Consider the following 25,320-nt stretch of genomic DNA (forward strand, 5'->3'; position numbering starts at 1 on the left):
CCTTTAGGAGTGTTTTCCAGTCCAGTCTGTTGGGGCACCATGCCCTGGCCCCAAAGTCCACCTTCAGCATTCCCTGGGGACCTCGCTGCTCCATTCTCTTGCTGTTCTGTTGCACCCCCTTAGTATTTTGCCTCGGTGTGGCAGGATCAGATCGGGTGCAATTCCCACACTGTTTCTCCGGTGTTGTCTCCTGTAGGGCTATGGGTCAGTGAGGGGCGTCATGTCTCATAGTGGGGATGCCCATGTGGTCCTCTCTGTGGACTGGCTGTTCTAATTGGGATCATCGTCCTCAAGGGCCAGGATGTGCTCCACTCTCTCCTCCTCCCCATTCATCTGCTCCCATGTGCTCCAATCAGATATGTCCCTCTCCCGGAGCTGCAGATTTAATGCCGTCTTTTGAAATAAATTCTTCTGGGGGGAGGGGCATAGGTTTTTCCATTTTAGTCAGTGGCTTTCTTTTTGTTATTATTTTATTTTTTTGCTGTTGTTATTGTTTTGTTGGTTGGACTTCCTTTGTTGTTTTATTTGGCTTTGCCTGGTTTTTGCACTTATTAATGTACCTGCATGTCTATCTAGATAAGATAGGCGGGATAAAAAATTCGGAGATGAAAAGAACGGGACCATTGGTTCTGGGAGGATGCGGGAGAAGGGGAGGTGCGAGGGGATGGGAACCAACCCAGGGACAGCGGAAAAACAGGTGAACTAAAGTCAATGGAAGGAAGGTTGTAGGATGCCTAGGGGTGCTTATTCAAGGGCAATGTAGCAGCGAGGAATTACTGAATCTGAATGAATGTCGAACATGATGGTGGGACAAGAGGGAAGTAAAAAAGGAAATAGAGGAAAGAACCAGAGGGCAAGGGACATTTATAGAGGCCAAAATACAGGCATATACATATGAAAAAATATATATATAAAATGAGAGTGGAATAGAACTATGTACTCATATATATATGTTAAGAACTAAGGTTGCAGATGGACATTGGCCCTCAAATCAAGTACCCCCTTAACAGAAGAACACTTTGTTCTAACAATCCAGCATTCTGTGATGCTCACTTTCCAGACACGATCTAAAGACAAAATGGGTGCATAAGCAAGTGTGGTGCAGAAAGCTGATGGTGCCTGGCTATCAAAAGATATAGCATCTGGGGTCTTAAAAGCTTGAAGATAAACAAGCAGCCGTCTAGCTGAGAAGCAACAAAGTCCACATGGAAGAAGCACACCAGCCTGTGTGATCATGAGGCGTCCATGGCATCAGGTATCAGGCATCTAAGACCCAGAACAAAAAAGTCATACCAATGTGAATGGGGTGGGGGGTGGTGTGGAGTGGAGACTCAAAGCCCATCTGTAGACAATTGGACATCCCCTTACAGAAAGGTCACAAGGAAGAGACAAACCATTTGGGGTGCAGTATAGCACCAATGAAATATACAACTTACCTCTAGTTCTTTAATGCTCACCCCCACCCCACTATCATGACCTCACTTCTACCTTATGAATCTGACTAGACCAGAATATGTACACAGCTACAGAGAAGAGTTCACAACACAGGGAATGCAGGACAGATAAACCCCAATAATGAGAACAGATTCCAGGAGGGGAAGGTGGAAGGAGAAAGGGGGAATCGATCACAATGATTGACCTATAACATCCCCTCCCCCAGGGGGACGAACAACAGAAAAGTGGGTGAAGGGAGACAGTGGATGATGTAAAATATAAAAATAATAATTCATAAATTATCAAGGGTTCATGAGGGAGGGAGGGGGGGGAGAAAAGAGCTGATATCAAGGGCTCAAGTAGAAAGTAGAAAGAAAATGCTTTGAAAATGATATGGCAACATATGTACAAATGATTTAATAAAAAATAAATAAGAAATATCACATGATAAAAAACCAAAAACAAATGAGGGCATTGAGACTTAGTTGGGCTGGGTAGCTGGGTAAATGTCAGGATTTGGAAATTTTCACCCTATCTGACTCCAGAGATCATTTCACAGTTACTCCCAAAGGGATAAAACTTTTGGGATTTCATACTTGAAAACATTCAGATGGGGGAGGGAGGAAATAAACAATGTCAAGAAAAATGAGGAAAATAACACAGAGTTTTAGATTATTTTATGAAGAGAGATGTCCTCTGGCTATCCTGCATGTTTCATGCATGGGCCATTTGCTAACTTCTGTGGCCTTCCAATTTACTTTTGGTGCAATTGATTTTACATTAGGTTGGAATTGCTGAGTAGTAGTATTGGGCAGTCCCAGATACATGGACTTTGTTTTGCAATGAGGCAATCTGGAGGTATCTAACGGTATGGATTTCTCTAGTGAGCTAAATCAAGTACACATCTTTCTGGCAAACCATGATGAGAAAGGGCTTTCCTGTCTCCTTCTGCTTGAGTATTCTGATGACATACAGGGTCCTGGGATTGTAAACCTCAATGGCAAAGGGCAGATATGCCGCCTCAATTGAGGAAGCAGAAGGCATCCTCACTATATCTTTCAATTACTTCTCTCCACTTGCCAATCATTCCCATCTTATCTGATTAAGCCACAATCAATTTTTTCTCTGCTGGAGCAGCAGAAAAGTAGGGCTGCCAAGCTGTCTGGGTCAGATGAGGCACCAGCAGTGACCTGAACATGGCCAGCATACTGATGGCAGCTCCCTGCAGAGATTCCCTGAGTGGCTGGCCAGTGAGCGGCACTGCCTGTTCTTTCTTGCATTTTAAACTTTTTTTCCAAATAAAACAGCATAACTGAGTATGCCCATTTGTCACTTTTTTGGGGAAAGACAAATAATAATCCTTCCTAGGAAAAAATGCTATAAAAATGCTTTCATGACTACTTTGTTAGCAATCATCAATAAAGGAAAACACTGATGTTTCTCTAGAGTGCACAAAAATGTGCCTTCTCCTCTTTTTCCTTCAGATGTAGAATGCATCTCTAAAGAAGCGCTAATTTTAAGCTGGGACCACCAACCAAATTAAACTTGGGGAGGGGCAGCTCTGTAAATTAGAGGATGGGATGGGGCCATCCGAACTGGTGATGAAGTAAATCTCAAGCTAATTTGGATTTTATTTATTTATGCAAATAGCTTTTAGAAATGTGTTCACTTGGTTCTTTTCCCAACAGGTCTGGAAAGCTCTCCAGGGATGGAGCAGGGAAGAGGAACAGAAATCAACGGACCAAGACAACAGCCATTTCTGACAGTGACGGACATTATTTTTTCCAAACCATGGCAGCATGAAACATTCAATAATGTTATATTTAGGCTGCATGTAATTCCTCCACACTGCATGTTTACTAATTCACCAAGTCATTCTTACTTGTCACCCAATGTTTCAAAAACAATAGGAAAAATACTCTGTACTATTCTGTGAAGACATATTGGTGTATTTTTCCCTTTTATGCATATTATTTACTTGTTGAAATCATAAAACAATTTTACATTCTGTCAGCTGACTTTGAAAATGAACATTGTGGCATACATATTTTCCCATGCTATAGTTGTTTGAATAAGGCTACCATTTAGAGACTACATTGTACCAAAGTAACCCAGTATATAACATAATTTTACCTCTAGAGCTTCTGTTTGAGCCTACTACAAAATCATATATCATGCTACTTTGGGGCTAGTAGAGCAACACAGAGTAGAAGCAAGAGACATTTCTATCTCAGCATTTTCTACGAGAAACTGAAAGACAGAGAAGAAACTATTTCCCAGAAAATGTTAGCCCAACTAGGATGAATGTAATTGAGTGGCAGGTGTTTGCTTCTTATCTACCCCTAAGTGTTCCTATGTCCCCCTCAGATACCTCCCTTTGGCTGCCACATAAGGTCTTTCTTTTCATTTGGGAAATCCATGCTGGGAACTGAACCCGAGATCTGACTTTTGCTGGACTGGCAATTATCAGACAGCAGGGCTCAGAATACATCTATACAAATGGCAAATATATTAATTTTCTAAGCAACCAGAATTGTCTCCGTTGACTTTATTAGTGGAGGATGGAAACCTCTAGCTGTCATGGATTGGCTTCTTGCTTTATTTACCCCTCCTGAAGCATTTTATTCTAAATCTATTGCTAACTGCCAATATGGAAAACTACTTTGAAGACCCACAACAGATGCCATGGGAGCAATGAAAGTCAATGAGATGGAGACAGAGGCTGCAACAACGTGCTCAAACATGGCAGCACTTGTGAGGACACTGGAGGGCGAGGTGGTGTCCTATTGTACGTAGTAGGGTCACTGGGAGTCAGGAGCCTATTCAATGGCACCTAACAACAATGAAGACCACAGCAATGTCTTCCCACAAATTTCCTGTCAGTTATGAATGACTGAAAAGAATCATAATTCCAGATATAATCTCTGAGACTTTTCAGTCTAACCTCTCATTTTAATTGGAAACTAGAAAGCATCAATGGTCATGCCAAACGGCAAACCCAACGAGAAATAACACATCCAATTCTCTTAACTTCAGCAGACAAAATCAATATTGCCACAATAATGGCATGTTAGTTTTTCACTGTACCTAGAGTTTGCTCTCATTGAGTAAATAAATTGTTGCATGGGCAGAACTTTTAAAATTCTGGATGATCATGATGAATACCTTCAAACAACTCAACAACACCAAAATTGAGAAGAAACAAGCATTATCTATTAGACTGCAGACTTATTGTGGGCAGCCTGTGTGTTGTGTTCACTACTGACTAGCCAGCATGAAATACACAGTGGACACACAATAAACATTAGTTATAAATAACAAAGGAGTCATTACAGACACAGCTGTTCTGAGAGAAGGGTTGTGGGCAGAGACAAACCATTGTACACTCTGGTGGGCCTAACAGTGGTTTCTAGCCCGACTTAGCCCTGTAAGAGGGAAGAATGCTCCAAAGGGCAACGTGTGGCCCATCATTCAAAAGATGAGAGGAAGAAATTTACGGATTCTATTTTCTTCTTTCTCAGTGGGATAGAAGAAATTTAATGCTAAATGATGTGTTACCAGGCTCTGGGTCTGCTCTCTTCTTTTTTAAGCACTAATCAGTCCTATTACGCTGATGCTCATCCTTACTTTCAGGAAGGAGCCATGTTTAAAGTCAGCATATGAGATGACCAATCAAGAATATTTTCATTAACCATGGAAATTCCGTAGGCTGAAGACCAACACACCGTTTCGTATTAAGTTTACTTGTTTTTCCATCAGTACTGTAAAGAAATACTATCTTGCACTTGGGGTAGTGCCATAACATCCATCTTCAGACATCAGAATAATTTAAGTGATATTTACTGTATATACTCGAGTAAAAGTCGACCCAAATATCAGCTGAGGCACCTAATTTTACCACAAAAACTGCATTAAAAGTGTGCTAAAAATCTTGGCTTATCCACGAGTATATACAGTACATTATACGAAGTACTGGAATCTGAAACCAGTGAAAGGAGTAAGAGATAAACAGGTTACATTTACTCATTGACAGCAGGTTTCCTACACTACTTAAATTCTCCTCTCCCCCTCTCAAACCATGTCAGCACAAGAGAAGTGCTCCTATGCTGCGACTGCACTCAATTTCTGCTCCTTCCCACTTTCCCCCACTCTTAGCTGTTAGCACTCATCACTTGGGTCACTGTGGGATAAAACCACTCCTATGAATGGGAGAGGTGCCTGGTATTATAGTGGGCTATGATCTGGGCTGAACGGAAAGGCCAGCAGTTTGAACCCACCAGCTGCTCTGTAGGAGAAAAGATGGAGCTTCCTGCTCCCTTAGAGAATTCTAGTCTTAGAAACACTAGAGAGCAGTTAACACTTTGCCCTTGGGACACTATAGGCTATTTTTGTTTGTTTGGGATGGGGGTAAGGACAGGGTAAGAATATGGAAAAGGACCCTAGTCTCACAAAGTAAAAATATATAGGTATCAATCAATGGGAGAGAGTATTTCAAATATTCACTACAGGGGTCATCTGAGCTGAATAACCCAGTTTCTGCATTACCTGGGGCAGAAATATTGGTAGAGGGTAGAAGAGAAGAAACACTCTTAGGTCTTTCTCACATTATATTGATTAAGAGCACACACTCTAGCTGGACAGATTGCTTGGTTTCAAATCCTGGCCTGCTGGGCAAGTTATTTAACTTTTCTGTATTTCACGTTCCTCATTTGAATATTGAGGGTAATAATAACACTTTATAGGCATGTTATAAGGTTTAAGTGAGTTACTGTTTGCAATATGCTTAGGAAAAATGGTGTCATCATAGAGAACACTATGTAAAAGAATGTTCCCTAAAGTGGACAACACTCCCATTGGGGGAAGGGGATGCTGGAATGATATAGGGGTGTTGTAGAAGTAGATATTACCACTTTATCCTGGATTATGGGCTATAGCACAAAATTCCAGAATAGTCAGGGGGTGCTGAGAAAATTTTTTTTTCCTGAAAAGGGGATGGTAGACCAAGCAAATTTGGGAATATATGAGAGAAGTGTTTGTTTCATGAGAACCTTGGGAAGATACCATTGCCTAACCCATAGTTCACCTTTGCTGTTGCTGCTGTTAGGTGGCAACTCACAGCCACCCAAAGTGTAACAGAACAAGACAATACCCAGTGCTCTGCCATCCTCACAAGTGTTCTTATATTTGAGTCCACTGCTTTGGCCACTGCACCAATTCATTTTGTTGAGGGCTTTCCTCTTTTACTGCCCTTCCACTTTACAAAGCATGATGTTCTTCTCCAGTGACTAGTGTCTCCTGACAACATATTCAAAGTACATGAGATGAAGTCTCGCCACCCTTCCTCCAAGAACCATTCTGGCTGTACTTCTAAGACAGATGTGTTTATTCTTTTGGGAGTCCATTGTACTTTTAACACTCTTCATCAGGACCATAATTCAGATGCACAGATTCTTCTTAGGTCATCCCTATTTGACATTCAACTTTCACAGGCATATGAGGCAACTGAAAATTCCATGGCTTGGGTCAGGCTTACCTTAGTCCTCAAAGTAACCTACTTGCTTTTCAACACTTTAAAGAGATCTTAGGAGTCCTGGTGGCTGCATTGGTCAGGAGTTAGAAACCACCAGCAGCTCCGAGGGAGAAAAAGGAAGCTTTCTACTCCTATAAAGAGCTACAGCCTTGGAAACTCCCAGGGACAGTTCTATCCTGTCCTGTAGAGTCACTATGAGTTAGACTCGACTCGATGGCAATGCGTTGTGCAGCAGATGTACTCAATGGAATGAATCCTTGTATCTTGACTGCTGCTTCCATGAGCATTGTGGATCCTGGCAAGACAAAAATCCTTGACAACTTTAATCTTATCTCCATTTATCATGATGTTATCCAGTTGTGAAGATTTTGGTGTTCTTTATATTGAGTTGTAATTCATACTGAAGGCTGCAATCATTGATTTTAATCAGCAAGTGCTTTTCACCAGCAAGTATTCCTTACTGTCAGATATCAAAGTCACCTGCACATTGAAGGTTGTTTGCCTTCCTCCAAGCCGGATGCCAACTTTTCCCTCCTATAATCCAGCTTCTCTAATTATTTACTCAGCCAATTGAGTAAGTATGGTCAAAGTCCTAAAACACACCTTTTAAATTTTTCAACCATGCAGTATTCAGTTGTTTTGTGCCCCAAACTGCCTCTTGATCCAAATACAAGTTTCATATACACATAATAAAGTGTTCTGGAATTTCCATTGTTCTCAAGGCTGTCCACAGTTTGTTATGGCCCACACAGTCAAATCCTTTGCAGAGTCAATAAAATACAAGTACACATCATTGTGGTATCCTCTGCTTTTTGCCAAGATCAAGCTGACTAGCAATTATATCCCTTGTTATAGGAGTGCTTCTGAACCCAGCCTGAATGAATGTCTGGCAGTTCCTTGCCAATGTACTGCTGTAACTGATGTTGGATGATCTTTGGCAAAATTTTACTTACACGGCATATTAATGATAATGTTCTACACTTGGGTAATTCTGTTGGGTGACTTTTCTTTGGAATGGGTACAAATATAGGCCTCTTCATGTGAATTGGCCAAGTAGCTGTCTTCCAAATATCCTGACAGAGCTGAGTGAGTGCTTCCAGTGCTTTATCAACTTGTTGAAACATTTCACATGGTATTCCATCAATTCTTGTGATATTGTTTTCAGCTAACACTTTCAGTGCAACTTGGGACTTCTTTCTTCCATACATTGGTTCTTGCTTATATGCTACCTCCTGAAACGGTGGGATGTTGGCTAGTTATTTTGGATACATTGATTCTGTGTATTCTTTCCATCTTCTTTTGATATTTCCTACATCATTCAATATTTTGCCCATAGACCCTTTCTATCTTGTAACTCAAGACTTAAATTTTTTTTTGCGTTCTCTCACTTGAAGATATGCTGGATGTATTCTTCCTTTTTGGTTTTCTAACTACGTCATTGTATATATCATTATAATATTTTTCATTGCCTGCTTGACCTTTGGGATGTTCTGTTCAGTTCTTTGACTTAATAATTTCTTCCATTTGCCTTAGCTACTTGCGATTAAGATCACGTTTTGGTGTGTCGTCTGACAAACACTTTGATCTTTCCTTTCCTTTCTTTCTTTTAAAGGACCTTTGGCATTCTTAACATCTCACAGCTTATCACCTTTTCTTATCATTGGCGCTCAATGATCCATCGGCAGATGAAGGTCCTAACGCCTTTATTCCAACAGTCTTTACTCCATTCGCATCATTATGGTTGATTCTATGTTGAGAAGACATCTGTTTCTCTGTCATATTTTGACTTTCTTTTGACTGGAGGGGCTCATCTTCTGGTACTAGCATTGACGATGTTGTTGAGATGTTCTGGAAATTCAAGTGGGATATACTCAAAGTCATATTTTTGACTCTTGTGGATTTACTTTAATTTTCTTCGGCTTCAACATGAACCATTACATATGAACAATGGATCTGTTTCACAGTCAACCTCTGGCCTAGTTTTAACTACTGATGCTGAGCTTCTCCATTGTTTCTTCTCACAGATGCAGTCAACTTGATTTCTGTGTATTCCATCTGGAGAAGTCTATGTGTATAGTCATCTTTTGTGTTGTTGAAAAAGATATTTGCTGTGACCTAGTTGTTGGTCCTGCAAAATTTTGTCATACAATCTCCAGCTTTCTTTCTATCACCAAGATATTTTTCCTCAACTGTTACTTCCTCTTTGTTTCCAACTTTTGCATTCCAATCACCATTAGTTATCAATGTATCTTGACTGCATGTTTGATCAATTTCTGACTTAAAATTGTTGGTCGATTTTTTCAATATCTTCATCATTAGCTTGGATGGTTGGTACATAAAGCTGTACTGACTGGATTTGCTGGAATGTGGATAGATATAATCCTATCACAGACAGTATGATACTTCAAGATAGATCTTGAAATGTCCTTATTGACAATAAATGCACCAGTATTCCTCTTGATTATACCATTCCCAGCATAGTAAACCATGTGATTTTCTGATTTAAAATGACCCAATACCACTCCATTTCAGCTCACTAATGCCTAGGTTATCAATCTTTATGTATGCCACTTCATTTTTGATGACTTCCAATTTTCTAGATTCATACTTTGTATATTCCAAGTTCTGCTTATTAGATTTTTTACAGTTGTTTCTTCTTGCCACGAGTTGCGCCCCATTAGTAAATGTAGATCTGAATAGCTCCACTCCCACAGGCGTTTCTCTATTCATGGCACCATGGTTGACTACTTTGAGAAAGAAGCTCCTCTTCAGTCACATTTGGAGCTCCTTCCAAATTGGGAGTCTGCTATCTGGCAATATCTCTAACAATGATCTGTGTTCAGTATCTGGCAATATTTCCATGCTGCACTTAAGGTTTTCAGCAACTCCAACCTCTGAAGTGGGCAGTTGATTCCTTCTTTGTAGTCTGTTCTTAGTCTGTAAGTTCTGCTGAAACCTGCTAACTTTGGGTGACCCTGCTGGCATTTGAAATACCAGTAACATAGCTTCTAGCATCACAGTAACCCATAAGTCACCACAGTTCGACAAACTGATAGACAGGTAGTAAATAGACTTCAAAAGAAAACCATCAAAACATACCACAACCAAATTTTCCAGTGTTAACAGCAAGGCGAGTATCTTGAGAACAGCTAGGGAAAAATGGAGTATCCACTTACAAAGGAAAACCAATAAGAATAAGCTTAGATTTTTCAGCATGTATCATGTAGGCAAGAAGATCACAGAATGGCATATAAAATCCTGAAGGGAAGAAAAATACTGCCCACCAAAAATCATAATCATAAAAAATTATTCCTTCAAGTATGATGGAGGAAATAAAGGTTTTTACTATGTAAGGATGAAATAAGAAGTTTGTAGAAAAAATACTAGCTTTACAAAAAATATTAAGATTTCTTTGAATAGAGAATAAACAAAACAGCAGACACAAACCTAAGATCAACATATAAGAAGACAAAGCTACACAAATATAAATTTGCTCAAAACAGTATTGAATATTAAATAAAATTTCAAGACTGAAAACTGGGAACTAGAGAAATTGATCTAAAATGAAAAACAAAACAAAAAACAAAACCCAAGGACATAAAAAATGTAGATAGAAAACATTCTAATGAAAACAAAGACATGTAGTTTGCAAGACAACAGATTATCTTAAAAATAGGAAGAAAATAATAGATTACAGGGTCATCTCAAATAAAATGGAAAAATCTCATTAAAGATAAAAATAGAAAATCATAAAAAGTAGAAAAAAATAGCAGCAAAGAAAAACATGCACGCATGCACACACACACACACACACAAGCACACACATCTTAGACAAAGAGACAAAACAGACTAAAAATCAAAGGATTGAAAAATTTGTAACGCTGATGGTAAAACAAAACAAAACTCCCAAACCCAAAAAACCTAGAGTGGCAATATGAATCTCTAATATAAACTTCAACACAAAAATCAGCATGAAAGATAAAACAAGGGTACTACATAATGAATAAAAGAACAACATAACAAGAAGACATAATCATAATAAACATATACATACACAATGAAAGACTCTTGAAATGCTTACAGAGCTAGAGAGAAAAACAGGAAATTCAGCAATAATAGTAGGAGACTTCAACACAACACTTAAAAAAAATCATTTTATTGGGGGCTTCTACAACTCATCACAATTCATATATACACCCATTGTGTCAAGCACATTTGTACATTTGTTGCCTTCATCATTCTCAAAACATTTGCTTTCCACTTGAGTCCTTGGCATCAGTTCCTCATTTTTTCTCCTCCCTTCCTATTCCCCCTACCTCATGAACCCTTGATAATTTGTTATTGTTTTGTCATATTGTACACTGTCCAACGTCTCCCTTCACCCACTTTTCTGTTGTCCGTCCTCCAGAGAGGAGGTTATATGTAGATCTTTGTAATTGGTTCCCCCTTTCAAGGCCACCTTCCCTCCACCCTCCTGGTATTGCCACTCTCACCACTGGTCCTGAGGGATTCATCTGTCCTGGATTCCCTGTGTTTCCAGTTCCTCTCTGCACCAGTGTACATCCTCTGGTCTAGATGGGTTTGTAAGGTAGAATTGGGATTATGATAGTGGGGGAAGAGGAAGCATTTAGGAACCAGAGGAAAGTTGTATGTTTCATCGTTGCTACACTGCACCCTGGGTGACTCGTCTCCTCCCTACTACCCTTCTGCAAAAGGATGTCCAGTTGCCCACAGATGGGCCTTGTGTCCCCACCCCACACTCCCCCTCATTCACGATGATATGATTTTTGTTCTTTGGAAACACACTACTTTTGAGGAAAGACTGATTACTAGAAACCAAATCAGGAAAGATATAGAACCAAACACAATTAACCAACTTGACCTTGTAGACATATATAGAACACTCTCAAGAACAGTATATATTCTTTCCCAGTGCACGGGGAGCATTCTCCAGAATAGACCATGTTTGGACACACAGTACATCTTAATATATTTAAAAAATTGAGATTTTAGAATTCATCTTCTCAGGTCACAGTGATATAAGATTAGAGATGAACAATAGGAAGAGCAAAGACAAAATTTGAAATATATGGAAGCTGAATAACATGCTTCTTAAAAATTACTGAGTAATTGATCAAATAAGGAATGAACTATAAAATCTCTTGAAACAAATAAGAACAAAAACAAAACATACCAAGACTGTTGAGACAACAAAACCAATACTCAGAAGGCAATTGATTGCAATTAATGCACTCATGGACAAAGAAGCCAAAAACCTAAACCAAATTCACTGTCACTGAGTTGATGCCGATTCATAGCAACCCTATAGGACAGGGTAGAACAACCCCTATGAGATTGTAACTTTAAAAAAAAAATCATTTTACTGGGGACTCATACAACTCTTATCACAATCTATACATCCATCCATTGTGTCAGGCACATTTGTATATTTGTTGCCCTCATCATTCTCAAAACATTTGCTTTCTGCTTGAGCCCTTGGTATTAGCTCCTCATTTTTTACCCTCCCTTCCCGATGCCCACTCTCAAATGAACCCTTGATAATTTATACATGATTATTATTTTGTCATGTCATACACTCTCCAATGTCTCCCTTTACCACTTTTCTGTTGTCCATCCCCCAGGGAGGAGGTTATATGTAGATCCTTGTAATTGGTTCCCCCTTTCTACCCCACCCACCCTCCACCCTCCTGGTATTGCCACTCTCAGCACTGGTCCTGAAGGGATCATCTATCTTAGATTCCCTGAGATTGTAACTTTTTATGAGTAGCAGCTAGAGGTTTTGAAATATAAAATCAATACTGTCACCAAGCTCTTCGATAATTAGAAAAAGAGCAACACAATACATCTTCTCTAACCAGGAAAATAGAAATCATAAAGATTAGAGCAGAAAACAGAAAAACAACAGAAAAAAATCAACGAGACAAGAAGTTGGTTCTTTGAAAAGATTAACAAACTTGACAAACCACAGGCAAAGTTCACAAAGTTAAAGTAAGATAAGATGCAAAGATCAAGAATAAGAGATGGAATAGGTGGCATCACTACAGATCTAAACGAGAATTTAAAATAGTAACACATGATTCTGAAAGACTACTCCAACAAGTTCAAAAACCTGGACTAAATGGACATATTTCTAGAAACATACTATTTACCCAAATTAACATAGATGGATGAAGAATAGCTCAACTGACCCATCACAGAAGAAGCAATAGACCAGATCATTAAAAAAACTTGCAACAAGAAAAGGTCCAGGGCAAGAAACTCTTGAACTCGTTTTATGAAGCATAACATTGATACAAAAACAGACATTACTAGGATAGAAAATTACAGACCCATATCCCTTTTGAATATACAGTAGTTGTAAATATTCTAAACCAAATCCTGGCCATGATCAAGTAGAATTCATTCAGGTAGGCAAGGATGGGTCAACATTATAAAATCAATGTAACCCATCAGATAAAAGGTAAGAACTACATGATCATATCAATTGATACATGATCATATCAATTGATACTGAAAACATATTTGACAATATCCAACCCCTTTCCCAATAAAAACACTTTGCACAATAGGAAGAGAAGGGAATTAGGAACACAATAAATCCCATATATGCAAAACTAATAGAGAACATCTTGCTCAATGCGAAGAAAATGAAAGCATTCTCCTTTTGAACAGGAACCAGAGAAAGATGCACCTAATCTCTACTCCTAGTCAATATTGTGCTAGATGTATTAGTCAGACCTATTAGACAACAACAACAAAAATCAGAGGTGGAAGGCTGATGCGTAGTTTGAACTATTTAATAGATAGTTGATGGTCTGCAGCATAATCCACCCCCCACTTAATTCCTAATAAAAAAATTCATCTAAAAAAAATCAAAGGAATATAAATTGACAAAGAAGTAAAATTCTCTTAGCAGTTTATATGGTTTTATACATAGTAAGCTCCAAAGATTCAACAAGAAAACTATTGGAAACAATATAAAAATCAGTTACTGTGACAAGACACAAGATTAATATACAAAAATCAATATCAGGTGTTTGCATGCTAATGAAGAGAGCTGGGGAAAAAGAGAACAAGAAACCAATAGCATTTACAGTAGCTACACAAAAGATGAAATACTTAATAATAAGCCTACTCAGAGAACAAAGATGTGTACAAAGCAAACTACAAGACACTCGTAGAATAAACCAAGAACCCTATAAATATTGAAAAATATCCCATGCTCATGGATCGGAAGGTTTAATACTGGGAAAATGTCTACATTAACCAAAGATATATATAAGTCCAACACAATTCCAATCCAGATCTGAATTTCATTCTTTAAAGAAACGGAAAAAGTAATTACTAATTTTATTTGGAAAGGAAAGAGACCCAGAACAAGCAAAGAATTTCTAAAAAAGAAACAACAAAGTCGAAGGCCTCTTCACTTCTCAATCTCAAAATCAAAGGTGATGAGATAAGGTAAGCTACTGGGGAATTTATTAAGTAGCTTAAATTGTTGAAAACATAATTGATTATCTGAAATATAAACCCATACCTAATTTAAATTTTAAAATTTTAGAAAAAAATTAGTATATAAGGATTCAAAATTGATATATTAAGACAAATAACAAAAACCAAAAAATTCAGTCACTGTGTCCAGGCCAATGCACAGCAACTATATAAGATAGAGTAAAACTTCCCCCTTGGGTTTCCAAGTCTTTAAAAAAATCTTTCTAGGATCAGACAGTCTCATCTTTCTCCCATGTAGCAAGATGGGTTCAAACTGTCGGTGTGGTTAAGAGCTCAATGTGCAGGCCGCTTCACCACCAGGGATCCTTAAGTCAATCTATAGTCCCCTAAAAATTATTTCAGAAAGAACAATGAATACAACAGTAACATGGAATCAGATCACCTTCCTTTTTTTGGAGTTAAAAGTGGTGACATTTGTTAGAGTAGAATGCATGGGATGGTCAGAGAAAAAACCCATAGGTTTATTATAGTTAAGGAGGGCAATTAAGAGAGCTCCCTCAAATCAAGAGGGGAAATTGACAAAAACAGATCATTTGGAGAGATCTTTACCTTGCTGCAGATGGTTTTCATTGTGTGCAGTCTATCAAGTGATTCCTGAGGATTTCCCAGATACTGCTGAAGCTCTGCATGTAAGATCCGCATTGAGAAGGGAACCATTGAGCCTGGAATCAAAACCAAAGTTGAATTAATTTGTTTTCAATAATGTCTTACTTAGTGCACTACTTAAGTAGGTATTTGTGGATGGCCAAGAGGAAATGATGACAGAGTGCTTTGTAAGTATCCCTTTATTCTTTGGTAAGACATTCAATGGTGCCAGTTATAAAATATGCTAGTTTTCTCCATAAAGCTGTCTATAAATATGTCTAGGTAATTATTATAGGACACAGGCAGAATATCCTATTACTTTTACAGATAGAAGTCAATCATGTCAATACTATCATCAAAAGTATAAAACAGAACAAGAAAACAAGCACACGAGTACCTAATGCCGGGGGCTTAAGTGGAGAGGAAATGTTTTGAGAATGATGAGGGCAATGAATGTACAAATGCGCTTTACACAATTGATGTATTATGGATTGTGATAAGAGTTGTATGAGCCCCTAATAAAACGATTAAAAAAAAACTGGAAAAAAAGAAAATAAGCATACACAGAGCAGGGCACTCATTGATTGGTATTTTTTTGTATAGTGAGCTCAAGTAAAGGGATGCTTAGGTTGAGTTCTCTATACAAGACCATAGAAGAAAGATTTGTATGCAATTGATTGTTTAAAGAAGTGCACTCAGGGAAAATTAGTAAGGGAGTGGGGAAAATAAGGCAAAGGAAGAAAGCCAAGCAAAAGTACATCTCAGAAAAAAGTTCCATGGATGATTTATTCAATCTGATTCTCTAGGGTTCCTCTAGACTCTTAAGTTCTGCCACAGGGATACCGCAATATAACATGCTTGAATGTCCTATCATCTAGGGCTACCCTTACAGAGACTAATAGCCAGGGCACTTCTGGGACAATGTAAATATTTAGAATGGGAACAAGGGCAGTTCTCAGAAGAGGTTTTGCAAGTATTGGCTATTGAAAAAGTATGAAATACATATTTCTATAGTTATCTGAATGGGGTTCTTTCACCTTGTTATGGACTGAATTATGTTCTCCTAAAATATGTGTCAACTTGACTACGCCACACAATTCTTATAATTATGTCATTATCAACTCCATTATGTGCTCTGAGGTAATTGTTTTATGTGTTGTAAATCCTCACATCCATGATTTAAGTAAGGCAGGATTAGTAACAACAGTTATGTTGAGACAGAATGCAATCTAAAGAACTAGATTGTATTTTGAGCCACTCTCTTTGGAGATATAAAAGAGATTCAACAAGGGAGCAGAGATGAGAGGGAACTATCACAATTAAAAAGAAGAGGCAGGAGTGGAGCGTGTCCTTTAGACCCAAGGTCCCTGTACTAGGAACCTCCTAGTCCATGTAGAAGACTGATTTGCTTATTACTTTTGGTATTTCCACGACAGTAGTACTAGATAACTAAGACACACTCTTAGAAAAAAGGAAGCTTTTTGTTCCCTACAATGGAGTCAGGAGATGGGTCACTTAAGTCAGAGATTGCTTCTCCAATTACTACAAGGCCTTTGGGACTCTGAAACCAGTAAGTCAGATTTTTGGAAGGTCCTTCTGGAGAGTGTCCATTCCGCTTACTTCTTCTGAAATAGAAGAACTGCTTATGCTTTCCCTGAGTGCCAGCCAGCACACAGAAGCAGCCTGCAGGAAGAGGGAAGGATGCTTTGGGCACAATTGGAAGGCAATATCCAACTTTGAAGTTAGCTTCATAGGTATGGGTTTTCTGACTAAAAATGTGACTGCACAGACAGAGAAGGAAATCCACTGCTATCAAGTGGATTTTGACTCATTGTGATCATATAGAAAAGAACAGAAGGGCTCTCTGGGGCTTCTGAGGCAATGAATCTGTACTAGAGCACACAAGTCCCATCTTTCCCTCGTGGAGTGGATGGGTGTTCAAACTGCTGGCTTTGGTTGGTAGCCCAACTGCTGACCAATTATGTCAGGGGACTCCTAGAGAGAAAGAACTCACAAACTCACTGCCATGACTCTATTCTGGCTCACAGTGACACTACAGAACAGAGTAGAACTGTCCTTTTTGGTTTCTGAGGCCTTAAAATCTTTACAGGAGCTGACAGCCTCATCATTGTCTCTTAGAGCCACTGGTGGGTTTAAATTGCTAACCTTGTGGTTAGTAGCTTATACAGAGCTTTACACAGAAAGGAAGAGAAGTGATGAGAGAGGTGACTGTGCTCCGGTGGACAGTGATTAGCACATCACACCTCACCTGAGTGGTTGTGTCTGCTGATGGACAGACTGCCTACAGCATCCACTGTGTATGGTAAATACTGGAAGTTAAAAATCACTCTATATGATACTATAATGGTAGATGTATGACATGATGTGTTGTCAAAACTCATAGAACTATACATCAAAAGCAACAACAACAAAAATGCCACCATCACACTGCTGTTAAGTGGGTTTTGACTCACAGAGATCCTATCTGACAGTGCAGAACCGCTCTCTTGGGTTTCTGAGTCTGTAAATCTTTCGGGAGCAGACAGTCTCATTTATCGTTTGAAGAACGGTTGGTGGGTTTGAACTGCTGATCTGACAGATAGAAGCCCAATGCATAAGCTACTCCATCACCAAATCAAATTAAACTCACTGTCATTGAGTAGATATGGGGTCCAACTCACAGCGACCCCATAGGAAAGATTTGAACTTCCCTTGTGAGTTTTAAAGACTGTATTTATTAGCCCATTAAGAGAAAGTTCTTTTTATTAGCTGTGGTTCCTGAGTGGCACAAACAATTAAGTGTTCGGACACTATCTGAAAAGTTGGTAGTTAAAATCTAGCCAGAGGTTCCTCAGAAGATCACAACTCCTGAAAATTCTTTGCCTGGCAGTTCTAGGCTGAAACACCTGGGGTTGCTATGAATCAGAGTGAAATCAACAGCAACTGGTTTGGTTTCATTTTATGAGTTGGAAAAAAATATGTAAGCTAGTAAAAGAAGATATCAATAAATTTTGGAAAAGTTATACATACAAAGAGACATCAAAGACGGTAGGAAATCCGATGGGATCTAAAACCTTGGTTCTTGAAGTACAGTAATTTGACACCTAGTATCCTGTTAGATGTGCAGAATCTCATCCTCAGTTCTATCAGAAACTGAATTTTGACTAGATACAAGGTGATATGTACACACATGGTTTGAGAAGCACTGCTCTGAGCCATTAATTACTTTATTCAGGTTAAATTAAACCGTATTAACGTAGTGGTGTCAAGCAGTATGATTTTTACTTACATTAAAAAGTTCTTAAAATTCACATCCAAATTCATTAAAACCAAGTTAAATTAAATTAGGTCCCCTTTTGTCAATGAGTTGAATCTGACTCAGTATTTTGGGGAAGCAGTGCACTCTACATGGGGTGCATCTGAATGGAGCAGATTGATAGACCTTTCTTCTGTTAAATCATTGGGTAGATTTAACCACCAGTGTTTCAGTTAGTAGGTGAGCACAGACAGCTTGTGTTACTCAGAAACCTTTTTAGAAACACATAACCAATATTATAAAGAGTATTATTATTGATGCGTTTGGACTGTGGTGCTGATGAAGAGTATTAAAAATACCATGGACTGTCAAAAGAACAAACAATTTTGTGTTGGAAGAAGTACAGCCAGAATGCTCCTTAAAGGCAAGGATGGTGAGACTTCATCTTATGTACTTTGGACATGTTACTGGGAGAGACCAGTCTCTGGATAAGGATATCATGCTTGGTGAAGTAGAAGGGCAGCAGAAACAAAGAGACCCTCAACAGATGGACTGACACAGTAGCTGCAACAATGGACTCAAATATAAGAACAACTGTGAGGCTGGGGCAGGATGGGGTGGCATTTACAACAACAATTCACTATCACGTAAGAAAAATGTCTCTCCTTACTTAAATATTTGGTTTCCTTGCTATCTCCCACCCATTAAAAACAATTACAGGGATTTAAAGACAAAATAAAGCATAAAGGGTAGGTAAGTTAAAACATTTTGCCATATGTTTGGTGCACTGGGGGGACGGTCCACATGCTTTGCTCTGAAGGGTAAGAGCAGGTAAAGATGGTGAGGGGTTAAAGACCTCCATTTCCAACAGACATGATTTCTTTGCTCTCTTCAAAACTCAGGGCTTTAGAGTAGCTCCCTGTGCTACTTTTTTTCAAGTGAGGGAAATATACTATTGAACACAATTGACCCATATCTTCCTTCAGTTTGAGGAACAGTCACAAATATAATTAAAATTAATATAACTGATCCCCCACCCAGAATTAAATTCAACTTGTTAAAGGAAAAGAAAACCCCAAAGAACTTAACAAATCGTTAAAAAAAATAGAGTTCTTGTCCCCTCTGGGTAATGGTTAAGAAGTCAAAGGAACTCCCTGGAACTTGACAATAACATCATTTCCATGAACTGTGATTTGTTCTATTTAGGCAGTGACAGGCCTCTAGTCAGTCCAGGTGGGAAGTGGAAGTTAAAATAATCTGTTCGCAGTCCGATAGCTTTAATACAATCATTGTTTCCTCACTGGTACTGCACCTTTCCCGCACGTCAGGCTCTCTGTGCACATCATCTTTTATTAGTTAAACAAACATTCCCTATTCCCAACTCATCAAAACTTGCCAACATAGAACCAACATGCGATTCTCTCCACAGCAGTTCAGCATTGAACTGCAAGTTGAACATGTTACTCTAGTGGCTTTCAAAGCATCTCTCACAGGCTCAGAACAAATGCTGGTAGCAGGAGACATTTAACATGCTTCCTTATTACTTGGATGTGGAAATTTGGACTCATCCCAGGGAGATGCAGATACACACACACAACACACACAAACACACACAACACACATTCTCTTCCTCAAACTTACTGTTTTTATTTGTGACTTTCTAAGAAACAATCGGAAGAAAGATAAAACTGAAGTATAGATGAAAGGGTTTCCTCCTTACCGCCCCTGGTTTAATAAGTAATACTAATGAATAGGTCTTATAGAGATTAAGTACCTTGGAGAAGAAAAATATCCAAAAGAGGGGGCGCATGCACGCGCACACACACACTCGTGCTCAAGCCACACAGACAGCCCTGTATGAAAGTGCAAAATGAAAAAAAAAAAAAAAGGAAAAATGTCCTTTTCTAGAAACAAATGGATCCATAGTGTTAAAACAAGATAAAAAACTAGCTGCAGAAGACTGTCAATTCCAGGTTGAATGCACTAACTTGATTTAAAAGACATTTATTTAGTCCAATATTTAGCTAGATAGGTACTGAATATTGAAGCTTAAAAAGTTGGGTATTGTTAAGTACACTATTCAATTTCTTAGTTAAAATACACACAGAAGACTTTCTGGAAAATGGTAAGCGAGACTGTGTTCTGAGCTCTGAGAGAAAGGGCAGGATTGGGAGGTTGGAAGGCTGAGTGGGGGACAAGGAAGCCAGTTCAGGTCTTGCAATACACCAGGGCTCTGTCCTGGTGCGTGTGCTGACCATTCCAGTGACTCTGTTCTGCCTGGCTCCTTGCTTTGGAGTGGCACAGAGAGGCTTGCAGTCCAATACCCAACCACCAATAATGTATCTGTCATAATCCTCTCCTCTTTTTTCACATATGCATTTAATGATATCAAGCTACATCTGATAACTGCCTTCACAGTATCCCATAAGTTTTGATACGTTGTATTTTTGTTCTCATTAGTGTTTAGAAACTCCCTAAAATTCTCTCTAATCTGGGCCTATACCCATTCATGTCGCAGATCGTTGTTCATCCTCCAATTGGATGCCCTTGCTTTTCTGGACGTCCTCTTATTAATTTCCAGCTTTATGGCACAGTGATCTGAGAAAGACATCTTGATAATATCTATGTGTTTGAATTTACGCAGGGCTTGACTTCTGGCCCAGCATTTGGTCTATTCTTGAAAATGAAACATGTGGGCTTGAGAGGAATGTGAATTTTTTGCATTTGACTGGAAAACTCTATAAATGTCTATCAAGCCCCACTGCCTAGTTACATTGTTTAGCTCTGTGGCCTCTTTGCTGAGCTTCTTTCCCAATGATCTTTCTCTGATAGCGGAGTGTTAAAGTCACCTACTATGATTGTTGAATCCGTGATTTCTTTTTTCACCTTTTTAGTAGTTTGTTTGATGAAATTTGCCGCACTATTATTGGGTGTGTAAATATTCAATATGCTAACTGGTTATTGGTTTACTGAGCCTTTGAATATTATGTAGTGTCCCATCTTGTCTCTACAGTTTGATCCTTGAGGTCCATTTTGTCGGAGATTAAGATAGCCACCCCTGCTTTTTTTAAGTTGCCATTTGCTTTCTATACTTTCTGCCAGCCTTTTATTCTTAGTCTATTTTTGTCTGTGTGCTTAAGATGTGTCTCTTGCAGGCAACAGATTGATGGATCATGTTTTTTAAGCCATTCCTCAAGCCTTTTTCTTTTAATGTACGAAATTAGTCCATTGGCATTCAGAGTTATTATCACAATCTGTGGATTCATAGTTGTGATACCCTGTCTTGTGTTTTGGGTACTTAACTATCTCTCTTCTTATCAGCATGCTGTGTTTGAGTGGGGAGTTTCTATCTTGTCTTCTTCTTTTTTTGCATATGTAAACCACAATTTTAGGTGCGAGAAGCGGATTTTTTGTCCCCTAGAGAAGAAAATTGTGTTCACTTTTTCTTGGAAATTTCTTGGACATCGATAATTATGTTTTTTTCCATTCAGCTAAGGACTGATGGACTGTATTGTTCAGAAGCTAAACTCATGAATGTACATGTGTTTAGTGAAAGACTGGTAAAATAAAATAAAACTGCCCTTAGCCTAGTTATGGAACCCTTTTTACCTTTCTGGGAAGTGGGATGCTGGGTTGGAAATGACTTTATTCTTTGAGTGGTTTCCATTTGAGACTTGTTTTTTTTATTCTGTCATGACAAGAAAATTAGCATGAGTGGTTTTGCAGTTCAGAAGATGTTGATGGACCCTAGGTTATGATCTGCTTTCAACCATGGACATAAAGGAGGATGGTGTGGTGCAGAAAGGTTCACATGATTCCTGTCTCCTAAGCAGCAAAGATGCCTTATGCAACTACATATGACTCTGGTGTTTTACATTGTTTAGTTTTGTCTTTTATAAAATTATAAGTAACTTTTTCCTTCCTATCAAGATGAGTTCTTAGATGTTTGGTTTATTTTTTCTAGGTGATGTTAGGCTGAAAAGGCTGGGACTCAGGTGACTATGTATAGGTGGAACTTAGCCTTCTCAGGAGAGACTGGGCCTTAGAAACAATGGTGTGTCATTGTGCAGAATTAGAAAAAATTCAGGGTCCGGGAAAAAAAAATCAAGACGAATTTCAGCAAGATATATGGATCTTTGGTTTCTTCACTTAAAATTACACCACATGAACAGACTGTAGAAGAAAGCTATATTGACTTTAAAATGAACAGGATCATTGTATGAATTATAAGGCTCTTGTGTAAGGAAAAAAGTCAATGCTTGATCCTTTGAGATTGGAGAATTTAAAACTTCTTAGGTGGAATTACAAAGAGATAGTTTTACATGATCTATGTTATAGAGAATGTTTTCACAGAGCCATGTATGCTATGCTAGGAATTTGTATGGATTTACCAAAATTTGACAATAGAAATTGCCCATCATGGGAAATAGAGCTCTAGTAATTAGCAAAAAGAAGTCTTTTTAGTAAAATAATTACTGAGTATAGATAAAATATACTCTTTTTTACCTGGAAAAAAAATAAAGAAGGACTCTGAAATGTCAAAGCTAGCAGCATAGTGTGACATGTGAGATGACTGGGCTCTGGGTGCATGCTGGTGTTGAGGTGGCTAGAAGGAGCTATTGGGTGCATGAGTGAGCTGCTGGATGAAAAAAGGTAGCTGGTGAAAGGAAGGAGCCAGCTCCTGGTAGAAAGATGAAAGCGTTAGGTGCAGAGGGTGGAAGGATGGATGTGGTGGGTTGAAAGGTTGAGCTCTAGGGTGTAAAAATTGACGTGCCATGTGAAAAACTTGATTTCCTAGTAACTGTTGTTGGCATGTTGGCTTCTAGACGGCGATGGGCTGTATGGTGGTCTCCTGTTTGTTCTTGGTGGAGATTGATCCTATGGCAATAGTGAGTCAGCCAGTATCTTCCGCAGGGTCGGGTGTCTTTCAGCATATTCTTTGAGTCTTTCCTTGTCCTGGAATACCCTTATCTCACCATCTATCCTAATGGATAACTTGGCAGGGTAAAGAAATCTGGGGAGGAGTTTCTTTTCTTTCAGCTTTGGGAAGATGTTGCTCCACTCTCTCCTCTTCTTCATGGTCTGAGCATACTCTTACCTGCACTCCTTTGTATGTGACTGTCTTCCTTTCTCTTGCTGATTTTAAAGTTTTCTTTTTCCTCGAAGTTGGATATTTTTAATAGTATATGTCTTGGTATGTTCTTCTTGGGGTCTAGTCTAGCTGGAGTCCTTTCTGCTTCTTGTATGAGTTCATGGTTCTCACTCGTTAGGGTGGGAAAGTTTTCTTGCAGAAATTCCTTTGCTATCTTGGCTGTCAACTTGTGTGATGTGCTTTGTTCTGGTAAACCGATTATTTGAATACTAATCCTCTACATAGCATCTGTCATTGATCTCAGGTTATGTTCTACGTCTTTACTTTTTCTATCGGACTGTCTTTCCTGCTTGCTTAGGTCTGTTCAAGTGTCCTAAAGATCACTGATACAGTTCTCTGCCTCAAGCCTAACCATAAATTCTGTGACCTTCATTGTGGCGTCTGCTACCTCCTGTTATCTCCTGCAGTTCCCTTTGGTGGGTGGACTTTATCCCCTCTATTGTCTGCAAGCAGACTTCTTAAGATTTCCTTCTGTGGCAGATCTTGGGAGTGATGTGGTCTGTTGATTTTTGCTCAATCCTTTCATAGGCCCCTTGTTTCTAGGAGGCCAGGGGGCCCTTAACTGTGTTACTATTAAGGATACTTTCAGGGGACTGCCTAAGACCTACTAAAGAAATGGCTCAGACTGCCATGTAGGCAGAGTTCCCCAATGGCTTAGTGGCCAGCAGTGGTGAGAAGTTTCAGTGACTGGAATGAGGGCTGGAGCCTCAGTGAATTCCCCAAGGCTTCTTTGACCTGGTCTGTCAGGACACCCTTAGCATCCTTTTTTATTGTTCAAGAAAAAAATTAAAAAAAAAATTTTAGGAGGAAAAAGAAAAAAAATGGAGAGAGAAAAATGGAAAAAGCAATAAAAGAGGAGAAAAAAGAAGTAATAATAATAGTGAAAAAAGGAAAAAGAAGAAAGAGAGAAAAGGAAAATCTATAGAAGAGGGGCAGAAAAGAAGTAATAGTAATAATGAAAAAGGAGGAAGAAAGAAGAAAAACATTAGAAAAGAAAACTCAGAAAGTAAAAAAAAGAAAGAAAAACCAGCACAAAAAATATACAATTTTCCACTCTGCTTTTCCCTCCAATTTCTAGCAATGCTTAATAGAAGGCAGAGGTGGGTAAGGGCTCACTGCCATGGGAAGTGGTGCTGATCTAGGGCTCTGGAGCTGGTCTATGTGAGGGGAAAATGCTCTTCAGATCAGCATGCACTCCACAGGTCCCTGCAGGCCTGTAGAGTTAAGCCGGTAGACAGAGACTACACCGGTGGGAGAAACACCTCAGCAGCAAGCCTCCTGCACCGGCCGGAAAAGGGTGGGGCCACAAGGGATGCATAGAGAGAAGCTAGCTGCAGTTCTCGCCTCCTATGCCACTATGAAAAGGCTGGGGCCGCAAGGGGTGCTGAGGGAGACGCTGGCCGCAGCATCCACCTCCTATGCTGGTAGGAAAGGGCTGGGGATGCAAGGGGTGCTGAGGTAGATGATGGATGCAGCACCTGCCTCCTATGCAGGCTTAGAAGCTGATACTGGGGACCTCACAGAGCACTGCAGTCGTGAGAGACAGTGGGAGCAGACAGATGGCTGTGGTGGAGACCACAAAGCCATGTCCTAGGCTCTCTAGCAGACGGGATGCTTATCCCTTGAGCCACCGGCCCTGAGAATGGTGCAGGCTCCACAAGGACATGGGCCAAGCCAGGGATAGTGGCGGCTCCGGCAGGACACAGAAGGCAATGGTGCAGGCAATGGCGCCCACCCTCTGCACTGGGAGAGACGCACTGTGGCAGGCAGGCTCAGCACTTGGCGCTGCTGGCTCCAGAAACCCTGCAGTGTATCAGAGCAGACAAAGCC

The 25,320-nt window shown here is 39.4% G+C and overlaps 1 protein-coding gene across 4 annotated transcripts in view; it reads right to left on the reverse strand.

Annotated features, from left to right (window-relative positions):
- TRAPPC12 (trafficking protein particle complex subunit 12) overlaps window positions 1-25,320 on the reverse strand; it is a 181,701-nt gene that overhangs the window by 59,930 nt on the left and 96,451 nt on the right. For all 4 annotated transcript variants that reach the window (XM_004709834.2, XM_045294255.1, XM_045294256.1 and 1 more), the window contains exon 6: window positions 15,047-15,159. In XM_004709834.2, the coding sequence (XP_004709891.1) occupies window positions 15,047-15,159 (113 nt within the window). The remainder of the gene's footprint in view (window positions 1-15,046; window positions 15,160-25,320) is intronic.

The sequence above is a fragment of the Echinops telfairi genome, unplaced genomic scaffold (genome assembly GCF_000313985.2).
Source record: "Echinops telfairi isolate 266 unplaced genomic scaffold, ASM31398v2 ScPeMD7_3509;HRSCAF=4178, whole genome shotgun sequence".
NCBI classification, from domain to species: domain Eukaryota; kingdom Metazoa; phylum Chordata; class Mammalia; order Afrosoricida; family Tenrecidae; genus Echinops; species Echinops telfairi.